Below are 10,754 nucleotides of genomic sequence, written 5' to 3'. Positions count from 1 at the left end.
TTGGATTCTGATATTCCTCTGTATCCTGCGACTTTACTGAATTCATTTACCAGCTCTGGTAATTTTTTTGGTGGAATCTTTGGGGTTCTGTACATAATGTGTCACATCACCTGCAAATGATGACAGTTTCACTTCTTCCTTTCCAGTTTGAATGCCTGTATATTGTATTGTGTGTTTACCACCCCAAGTGCTAATGCTCATTTATTGCATCAGAGGGCCGGCTTCCGGCTCACAATCTTGACAGGTGGCAATGTCTAACTAGAATTCAGTACCATTATTTAATATTGTTCAGTCGGACATGATTTTAATGGAAGTCAGCTGTTTTCATTGCTTTTGCTTTTAGAATTACATTCTATTTGTGACAAATGATCCTGTTTGTCCCGCTTACAGTAGTGACATCAAGTTACTCTTTTGAAATTATATACCAAAGTGAGCCCATTTAAAGGAAAAGCATTAGATAAACAGGAGTACAGGCAATACACAAAATGTCACGGTGCTGTTTTGCAAGTCTGGTGAAAATTGTGAAAGGGGTACACGAACAGACGTGTTCGGGAAACTGCTGGAACATAAATGTGGGTGGCTTGGGCTGCCACCAAGAGAGGCCTACCTGAATCGGGCATTTTAGGGGGAAGAAACACATGTACAGAGATGGGAAGGCGGGTGTTAGGAAGGATGAGGAGCTCAGTGTGGCCATGGTCCAGAGAGGGGTCCTTCGAGGTCCGGCCGGGGACTTTGATTCCCAGGAGGAAAATCCAGGCATGGATGGGCTGCAGGGGAAGTCACAGCAGATCTGTGTCTGTCAGAAGGCTGGAACTGCCGCTGGCAGAGATAGTTCTGTCTGGGTGGCAGGTCCCAGGCCCCTCCGTCATCATCTCTTCCTGCTGGGAACCCCATCCTGAGATTCAGAGCTGAGGATCCTAAACCAGAATTAATCTGAGGACAGAGAAGGAAAGGATTAACTCCCTCCCATAACAGGGCTCTGAGTTTTGGACTTGATCGCCCATCCAGACCCCATCAGCCCAACCTGGTGACCACGAAGGCAGGATTTTCCACTGTTTTTTTAAGGCAGACTGAAGCTCAGAGCAGTTTAGGGTTGTGGTCCAAGGGACATGGCAAGTTTACTAAGAGAACTGAGGATCCCCAGTTCCTCCATCATCCTAACAGGACCCCTCAAACCCTACCCTCTTCCCCAATAGTGGCCTCAGGAGGGCCCAGGCTTCCTATGGAGCTTGTCGGACTAGATGGTATCTTCGAGCCGGGTCTCAGAGAGGGAGCCAACCTGCCCCAGCTCACAGGAGCTGTACTCACCTCCAGCCGGGTTCCGGCAGTCCCGGCCGCAGGCGCTGAGGCAGCACCGACTCTTGCCCCGGCAGTCGGAGTCCTTGTGGCACAGGTGCAGGGTGGGGCTGAGGCAGCGCAGTCGGTCCTCGGGGCAGGTGCCCTGCTTTACTGCAACACAGGGACCTGGTGAGCCCTGCCGCAGCCTGGGCCCCGGGGCTTGGGCTCGGACAGTCGGCGAGGTGGAGAGGGACCCTTACCTGCGACCAAAGGGACACACTGGCGGAAGCAACTTTTGTAGCAGCACTTCATCCATAAGGGACACTGGCTGTCTTCCATGCACTGGTTGGGCACCGACGGGAGGCAGGGCCCATCGTCCGGTGGACATCCCCCACGTTTCTCTGTAAGAGAACCCCCCACGTGTTGCAGCTGGAGGCAGATCAGAGTCATGTACTAACTAAGGGCTGACCTGAGAATCACGTCTGAATTCTCCTCCCGTCCTTTGGCAAGTTATTATTTGTTTTTTTTGTATGGATTTGCTTTTATTTAGTTAGTTAATTAGTTTTTTTTGTTTTTGTTTTTGTTTTTTGGTATTTTTCTGAAGCTGGAAACGGGGACAGTCAGACAGACTCCCGCATGCACCCGACCGGGATCCACCCGGCACGCCCACCAGGGGCGAAGCTCTGCCCACCAGGGGGCGATGCTCTGCCCCTCCGGGGCGTCGCTCTGCCGTGACCAGAGCCACTCTAGCGCCTGGGGCAGAGGCCAAGGAGCCATCCCCAGCGCCCGGGCCATCTTTGCTCCAATGGAGCCTTGGCTGCAGGAGGGGAAGAGAGAGACAGAGAGGAAGGGGGGGGGGTGGAGAAGCAAATGGGCGCTTCTCCTATGTGCCCTGGCCGGGAATCGAACGCGGGTCCCCCGCACGCCAGGCCGACGCTCTACCGCTGAGTCAACTGGCCAGGGCAATTAGTTTTTTTAATTGAGGCTTAACCAACATATAACATTGTGTTAGTTTCAGATGTACAACAACGATTCGGTATTTGTAGACACTGCAAAATGATCACCACAGTAAGTCTAGTTAACATCCACCACCGTAGTTGCTAGAAATTTTTTTCTTGTGAGGAAAACTTTTAAGATCTACTCTCAGCAACTTTCAGACATGCAGCACAGTGTTATTAACTAGCGATGCCATGCTGCACCTCTCATCCTCGTGACTTATCTTATATCTGGAAGTTTGTACCTTTTGATGCCTGCACCCAAACGCCCACCCTTCACCCCTCCACTTTCTGTATCTGTGAGCTTGGTGTTTTCTATAGGTTTGGTTTGGTTTTGCTTGTTTTTTAGATCCCACATATAAGTGAGATGTTAGGGTATTTGTCTTTCTCTGTCTGACTTATGTCACTTAGCAGAATTCCCTCAAAGTCCTTTCCACTTTGCAAATGGCTGGCAAGTTTTTATTTTATTTTTATTTATGTATTTTTACTCCAAGCCTCCGTTTTCTGTCTACAAAGTGGGAAGCTGCACTCCCTCCATTTGGGCAGGTTTGATACTCAGGTGACATAAAGGATAGAAAAAAATGAAGTTCAAAACCAACCCCTGGGCCCTGGCCAGTTGGCTCAGCGGTAGAGCGTTGGCCTAGCGTGCGGAGGACCCGGGTTTGATTCCCGGCCAGGGCACACAGGAGAAGCGCCCATTTGCTTCTCCACCCCTCCCCCTCTCCTTCCTCTCTGTCTCTCTCTTCCCCTCCCGCAGCCAAAGCTCCATTGGAGCAAAGATGGCCCGGGCGCTGGGGATGGCTCTGTGGCCTCTGCCTCAGGCGCTAGAGTGGCTCTGGTCGCAACATGGCGAAGCCCAGGATGGGCAGAGCATCGCCCCCTGGTGGGCAGAGCGTCGCCCCTGGTGGGCGTGCCGGGTGGATCCCGGTCGGGCGCATGCGGGAGTCTGTCTGACTGTCTCTCCCTGTTTCCAGCTTCGAAAAAATGAAAAAAAAAAAACAAAAAAAAAAAACCACCCCTGCGCTAACAAGGCCGCACCTGGTCTGTCCCCCGCCCATCTCCCCAGCCTTGTCCTCTGGTCCTCTTCGCTCTCTGTGGCACCTGACCCACGCACGCCACACCGCTTCTCTTTGCACGGGCTCTGGCCGTGCCCTTGGCCTGGTGCACCCTCCTACACCCCGTTCACCCGGCGTCAGCTGAAACACCACCTCCCCAGGAGACCCTGCCCCTCTGACCCTAGGTCAGCCGCCCTGCACCCCACATGCTCCCGAAGGATCTTTTCTCCAGGGTTTGGGACTCTGCCTCCCTGTCTGCCTCTCTCCCTTTGCCAGCAGCTGTGACAAGAGACCCCCTGTCTGCTTTGCTCACCACGAGGCTGAAGTACAACCCTTGACACAGAACACTGGAGGCTCAGCGACTATTTGAAGGAAAGGGGTTTTGTTGTTGTTTTGTTTTGTTTTTAAGAAAACAAAAGGGTCTTTACTTGCCGTGTTTGTGAAGAAGACCAGCATTCAGCATTGGCTTTCCCAGTACAAGACCCAGCAAATACTTAAGGAAAAAAGGCCCTTCAAGGCTGTTCATGACGGGGAAGACGGCAGTGTTCTCACTTAATTACTACCTCTGGGAGATCATCACTTAGCTGCAGGTGCTGGTATTGCAGAAGTCGGGGGCAACGTGTTTACTCTTGAGTTAGCAATGTGGAGGAAAGGGCCCAAGGTCTTATGTATATATTTTGAGGACTGAGTTTAGGCAAAATATTTCTGCTTTTACAGTTTATCTCAGGATGGTCAAGTGCTTCCTCCCCACCTCCTGCCACTAGGATGTGGTGGGTTGGTCACAATGGTGGCAGGACCAGGTGTTAGTTTTGCTTATTCATTATATGTATTGGCTTGTCTGTGTCATGTCTGTCTCCTGCCTTTAAAATGAAAGCTCTAGGAAAGTAAAGACCTTGTGTGTTTTGCTCTCTGCCGTATCTTGATACCTAGAAGAGTGTCGTGGCGCATAGTAGCGAGCACACACTAACTATTTGCTGAAGGAACAGATGGATTTGAGGTAGCAGGTCTTCGTTCCAGCTTTGGACCATCTGAGAATTTTCTAAACCTACAGACTGTGTCTTCTAATTAGTTGTTGGCACGCTATTGAACACCAATCGGTGTTAATTCACCAATTGACAACTCTTGGGGACAGTTAATGGAGTGATTTCTCTCACATGAAAGAACGGGTTTTGAAGGGAGCTCCAGCATCAGCTCTGCTGTTTTCCTCCACTGTCTGAAATTCTACAGCGAGCCAGGCCGGGATCTCACGTGGAGAGTCGGGAGGATGGACACACGATGAACGGGGGAGACCAGCATATGTTGTTCCTTAAGTCACCGTTTACTCCTGAGACAGGGGCATGAGCCCTCATTTTACAAGGAGTGGGTTTGGGCGGTGAGTCTTCCTGATTCCAAAGACCTGCCCTCAGTGGCCACCTTTGACACTGACTCAGAGTCAGTCTTTGGCCTTGGGCAAGTGGTTCCTCACTGAGCCTCGGTTTCCTCATCTGCAAAATGGGGATAAAGATAGCCGTGACCTCACAGCCTGGCAGTGAGGAGGAATATGGTGATGGTGCATGAATCAGCCAGTGTGGGATCTGACCTTGGAACTGGCCAGCGCCCTTCCCTTCTCAGCCTGGGGTTTCTGAGCGTCCTCTGTGAGGGCTCCCAGAGGGCACAGGGGACTGCTCCCCAGGGCCCTGCCCTCACTACTGTCGCCTGCCCCATGGAGGCAGCGCTAGGGCTGCACAGGTGTATGTAGGTCAGACTGTTCCAGCCCGCAAGGGGATGGGAGCAAAGGCCTCGCCCAGGTGGGAGGCACCTGTCTAACTACTCCGGCAGCCCCAGCCTCCTTTGCCTGGTGACGGGTCAGCCCCAGCCTTTTGGGGAGCTGAAGGAGAGAAGAGAGGAAGGGCTAGACCTTCTTTCCAACAGGTCCCAGATCCCAGATCCCAGAAACCACATCCCTACTCCATTCCGTAGTCCCCTCTACAGAATGGGCTGGGGCTCAGTCAGGGCCTGAGAAAGGCAGAAATAAGATGGGAAGGGGCCAGACCAGGCATGGCCTTGTTGGCCACAGAGGACAACAGGTGGGTCATCTCTCTGCCATGTGGACCCACAGATCCACACACCTCCATAGAGACAACCAGAGCAAAGGGAGTACAGCTAGGCTTGTGCCCCCCACCCGGCAGAGGCGCAGAGATGCTCATGGATACGGAGATGGACATGTGTGCACCCACAGCCCCACACTCAGCTGTGCAGACAGGCACAGACAAGCACCGAGAAACTGGCAGGGAGACGTTTACAGACATAGATGTGGGCAGGCTGATGGGCACAAAGAAGCACCAACAAAACACAAGCACTAAGAGCAGACACACAGCTCACGCACAGACACATCACACACAGATACACACTGAGGTCCCTGCCTCCTCAAAACCCTTACACTTGCCAGAGAGGTAGAAAGCACCTGGTCCCTGGAACAGAGGAACCTGCCCACACTTACCTCCCTTCCTTCTGCCCGAGGCGGCAGGCAGCTGGCTCCCCAAAGCCAGGAGGGCCACCAGGAGGAGCAGGCTCTGGGCCCTCATGTTTCTGTTGTAGCACCTAATAAGGTCAGGGCCCAAGGGCCCCTAAATTACCCCCTGTGGTCCCAGGGAGGCTAGAGCAGGTGAGTAAAGGAAGGAAGGAGATGGCGTGGATGGAGTGGCAGGTGTCTGCCTCATCCTGGCCCCACCCCCTGCCCAAGAGCCTCAGTGTAAGGGCACTTGTGCAAGAATTGATGATATAGGTGGAGGAAGGACCTGGGTGTGGGGGGCTAGGATCCGGTCCTGCCTGTACTGCTGACTTGGGCTGTGATCTTGGGCAAGTCTGGTCCCTCATTGGGCCTCAGTTTTTCTCATCCATATAATGGGTGAAGGTTGTTGAGTCAGATACTCCCTTTCCTGGCTCTCTAAGATCCTGAAGCCCCAGCACCGGCTTAGGCAGGGGAATACAAGTCGGCTTTAAATGGCAAGGATTTGCAGAGTTCTGGGTGCCTAGGAAGCATGAAGGTTAGGGGCAGAGCTCTGCTGCCCAGGCTGCACTGTGCGTAAGGCCAGGCCTGGCCTCTTCTCCTGCCCCTCCTTGAGAGGTAGACAGAGAACGAGCGAGCAGGCGAGCGCCCCGCCTTTGACGAGATCCACTCCAGTGGCGGCGTCTGGAACAACCGCCCTGTGCCCGAGTCTGGCTCAGCTGTCGGGATGGGTGAAGCATAGGATTGGGTTTGGCTGAGGTCGCTGTCACATCAGATCTAATTCTTTAATCCAGCTAAAATTTATTTGAGCATAGGGTGTGAAATAGGGAAATGCCTTTTTTCTAAGTTATTAAGCAATTGTCCTAGTATCATTTAGTAAATAATTCAAACTTTTGCCCCTGGTTGGGAATCAGAACTTTATCAAAAGCTCCACAGTTTTGTATGTAACGGGCTAATTCTGGTTTTCCTGTTCTCTCCCTTTGATCGGACTGCTTTTGTGATGGTTGCAGCTTCACCGTGCATTTTAGGGCTGACAATGTCCCGTTACCTCTCAGTAATCTCCATTATCAGCCGTCCCTGTCGCAGGTATTTCATTCTTCCATATCAACCTAATGGCCATTTCGTTACGTTCCAAAAATAAATCCATTGTTTTTTTTGTTAAAAATTTTCAAAAATACACAAAAGAACAGCAAGTAGTTTTATGAAGTCCCATGTACTCCCTCGCCCGGATTCAACAATTAACATTTTCCCCAGCCTTGTTGAGATATCCTTGACATGCAACATTGTGTCAGTTTAAGGTGTGCAACGTGATGATTTGATACACGTATGTATTGTGAAATGCTTACCACAGTGAGGTAACACTCCCATCACCTCACATCATTACCATTTTGTTGTTGATGTTGTTGTCATGGTGAGGACAGGAAAGCTCTACTCTGAGCAGCCTTCGAGTAGACAAGACAGCATTGATGGTTATAGTTACCATGCCGGACATTAGATCCCTGGAACTTAGTCATCTCATAACTGAAAGTCTCACCTGGCCCTGGCAGGTTGGCTCAGCAGTAGAGCATCGGCCAGGTGTGTAGAAGTCACCAGTTCAATTCCCGATCAGGGTACACAGGAGAGGCAAGCATCTGCTTCTCTACCCCTCCCCCTTCACTCCTCCTCCCATAGCCATGGCTCGAATGGTTCTTGCAGGTTGGCCCCAGGCACTGAGAATGGCTCCATGGCCTTGCCTCGGGTGCTAACATAGCTTCATTGCTGAGCAGCAGAGCAGTGTGGCTCCAGATGGGCAGAGCATCCGCCTTAGATGGGGGTTGGTTGCTGGGTGGATCCCGGTCCAATCCATCCCATCCTAATCGCATGCAGGAGTCTGTTTCTCTGCCCCCCTCCCCACTTAATAAAAAAAAAGAAAAAGAAAAAAGTCTCATCAATTAGCATCTGACAACACTCCATGTCTATCCCCACCCCTTTGTAGGAGAAGTATTTTAAAGCAAATCAGATGTGTCTTACATTTTTACTCTTAAATACTTCGATATGCATCTCAAAGAAATAAGATTGTATGACACTTTCTCATACAATCACCATGTTGTTGTCATACCTAACAAAATTAGCAGTGATGGTTTAACATCTAATATTCTCCTTATATTCTAGTTTTCTTATCGTTTCTTATCTGACTTCGTTCAGTCGGGGTGCTGGCGTCAGAATCTAAATAAGGTGCATTGGTTGTAATGTCTCGTACCTTTCTTTTCATCTGGAACATTCCCTCCAACTCCGACTTCTCTTCCTTCCCTTCCTTTTTCATGCTATTACCGTAATTTGTTGAAGATAAAAGGAGGAATTGTTTTCTAGACAATTCCGCATTACTTCCGCATCCCTGTGATATCTTTCAACTTCCTTCTCTACCTTTGTATGTCCATGGATGAACATTAGCTCTAGAGGCTTGGCGAGGTTCAAGTTCGGCTCTCTTGGCACGAACGCTTTACAGGTGTGCCCTCTTCTTGTGTCAGCTCAGGAGGAACACGGGTTTCACCCGCCTACTTTTAGTGTATGAAGATAGATGAATGCGTTTTTAATTAGTGTCTCCTGATGCCTCTATTGTAAAGTTGTGCTTTCCTCCTTACAAACAGCAAATTAACTGCAGGGTGATGAGCTGGCACCCTGTGAATACCCGATCCCAGTCAAACTTTCGCCTAATGATTTTTGAAGCCACGGAGGATCATTGGCTGAATCAGGGATTTCCTTAGGGGACACAAAGCCCACCAGATACTGGTTTTGATTACAGTTAAGGTGTGAATTGTGTTGGCCAAGATGGACATCTTTACCTTGTGGAAATGTCCTGTTTTGGGAAGAGCATCTCTTTTTTAAAAACTTTTTTATAATGGAAAATGAAACTGTTATACAGAGAGCAGACAGGGGGCTGACTTGCTTATCCACCTTCTCTCCCCCTTGTCCTGTTTGATCAAAGTTTTGCTATTTCTACATTTTCACAGTGGATCATATTCACATACTATTTGTTCTACTTTTGCCTTAGAGTTAGTTCTGTGATAGACATCTTCAGTGGTCAACAGTAGGCATTTTGCTAATTCCTGGAAACATCTATTTTTTTTTCTTTTTGCCTAACAAGAAGTCTTTACTTTTAAGTAAGGTGACCAATTGTCCTTTTTTAGGGAGGACAGTCCTTCTTTTTTTTTCTCTGAAGCTGGAATCGGGGAGGCAGTCAGACAGACCCCCTCAGGCGCCCGACCGGGATCCACCCGGCACACCCACCAGGGGGCGATGCTCTGCCCCTCTGGGGCGTCACTCTGTTGCGACCAGAGCCACTCTAGCGCCTGAGGCAGAGGCCATGGAGCCATACCCAGCACCCGGGCCATCTTTGCTCCAATGGAGCCTCAGCTGTGGGAGGGGAAGAGAGAGACAGAGAGGAAGGAGAGGGGGAGGGGTGGAGAAGCAGATAGGGGCTTCTCCTGTGTGCCGTGGCCGGGAATCGATCCCGGGACTCCTGCACTCCAGGCCGACGCTCTACCACTGAGCCAACCGGCCAGGGCTACAGTCCTTCTTCTGTAAGTTCCATCCTCCCTCGAAAAGTGTCCTCCAAATAAATAAATAAATAAATAAATAAATAAATAAATAAATAAAAGTGTCCTCCTACTTGTCCTTCTTTTTGATTTTGAGTGACTAATCTGTAAATGTCCGTATTTGATCGATGCAGAGTCGATCCATTGTGTGTGATGTGATGTATTTGTATCTAAATGAGTACTTTTTTCTTACAATTATTATTAAAAATTAATAGGCATGTAAGCATAATTACAATATAAAATATTACAAATGTTTTTATTATGCATTTATATTATAGTGTATTGTTGCAATGAAGAAAATGTTTCTTTTATTTACAATATTATTTTCTTTAATTTATTTTTGTCCTCCTTTTCATTGTAAAAAAGTCGGTTACCTTATTTTAAGTGGTTATCAATCAGTACACCAAGTAATGAATTTTTTTTTTTTTTTTTTTTTTTTTAGTTTTTATTGACTGATTTTAGTGAGAGAGAAACAGGAACATCAATCTGTTCCTGTATGTGCCCTGACTGGGGATTGAACCGGCAACCTCTGTGCTTCAGGACGATGCTCTAACCAACTGAGCTATCCGGCCAGGGCAAGTTTTTTGAATTCTATCAGCTAGTAATTTTATTAAAAGATACTAAAAACAACTCAAACGATTATATTATAGTCATTGTTCTAACCCTTAGCCAGAAAGGGCTGTTTTAAGGCTGGCCACTGCTTTGCAGAGGTTACAAATATCTATTTACTACTTTTTCATAGATAAAGCCCCTGACCTTCAAGAAAAGTTTAGGGAGAAAAACATTTTTAAAAGTTTCTTTCATAAAAAAATTGTTGGTTTTTTTTACTACATCTAAGAAAGAAAAGTTAGTATTGATATACATATGTTGCTTAAGCTAAAAAGCATAGGAAATTAATGCATACCCATTACATTTCTAAGAAATATGAGGTTAAAAGATGAAATCTTTGGAACAGCTCTAAGTTTGTTCCAAGAAACTAGATTTGTTATTCTCCCGAAGTAAAAGGACCTACTATATAATAGATGGAAATCACCTTAATGCCTTTTCACAAGAATAGAGCTCAAACTGCAAAAGCTTGCTATTCCACGGAGGAATCTAGGCCTGACCTGTGGTGGCGCAGTGGATAAAGCGTCGACCTGGAAATGTTGAGGTCGCCGGTTCGAAACCCTGGGCTTGCCTGGTCAAGGCACATATGGGAGTTGATGCTTCCAGGTCCTCCCCCCTGTCTCTCTCTCCTCTCTCTCTCTCTTTCTCTCCCTTTCTCTCCTCTCTAAAATGAATAAATAAAATAAAATAAAAATTTTTAAAAATATTTAAAATGCCAATCCATGGAGCAGGCGCTTCTTTCTTCTTCCCCTATTAA

The 10,754-nt window shown here is 48.4% G+C and overlaps 1 protein-coding gene across 2 annotated transcripts; it reads right to left on the bottom strand.

Moving 5' to 3' along the window:
- Positions 1-315: 315 nt before the first annotated feature.
- Positions 316-6,025, bottom strand: WFDC5 (WAP four-disulfide core domain 5). Of its 2 annotated transcripts, none has more exons than XM_066385972.1 (4): positions 5,808-6,025; positions 1,539-1,679; positions 1,309-1,444; positions 316-933 (listed from the first exon to the last, which is right to left on the bottom strand). In XM_066385972.1, exons 1-4 carry the CDS (start codon positions 5,890-5,892, stop codon positions 918-920), a joined length of 378 nt encoding a protein of 125 aa, XP_066242069.1. In that variant the 5' UTR covers positions 5,893-6,025; the 3' UTR covers positions 316-917. The 2 variants fall into 2 exon arrangements, with proteins under 2 accessions (XP_066242069.1, XP_066242070.1); XM_066385973.1 differs by having other exon boundaries at positions 1,309-1,449; positions 5,808-6,017.
- Positions 6,026-10,754: the final 4,729 nt, after the last annotated feature.

Source organism: Saccopteryx leptura, chromosome 5, assembly GCF_036850995.1.
Source record: "Saccopteryx leptura isolate mSacLep1 chromosome 5, mSacLep1_pri_phased_curated, whole genome shotgun sequence".
NCBI classification, from domain to species: domain Eukaryota; kingdom Metazoa; phylum Chordata; class Mammalia; order Chiroptera; family Emballonuridae; genus Saccopteryx; species Saccopteryx leptura.
This window is presented reverse-complemented; position numbering and strand designations above follow the sequence as displayed.

Bases quoted from the DNA above. Each gene is read 5' to 3' on its own strand.
- WFDC5 (XM_066385972.1), bottom strand. From the start codon at position 5,892: ATGAGGGCCCAGAGCCTGCTCCTCCTGGTGGCCCTCCTGGCTTTGGGG. The intron at 1,680-5,807 runs GTAAGTGTGGGC...GTTCTCTTACAG, and splicing joins CTCGGGCAGAAGGAAGGGAG to AGAAACGTGGGGGATGTCCA. The intron at 1,445-1,538 runs GTAAGGGTCCCT...GTTGCAGTAAAG, and splicing joins GTGTGTCCCTTTGGTCGCAG to CAGGGCACCTGCCCCGAGGA.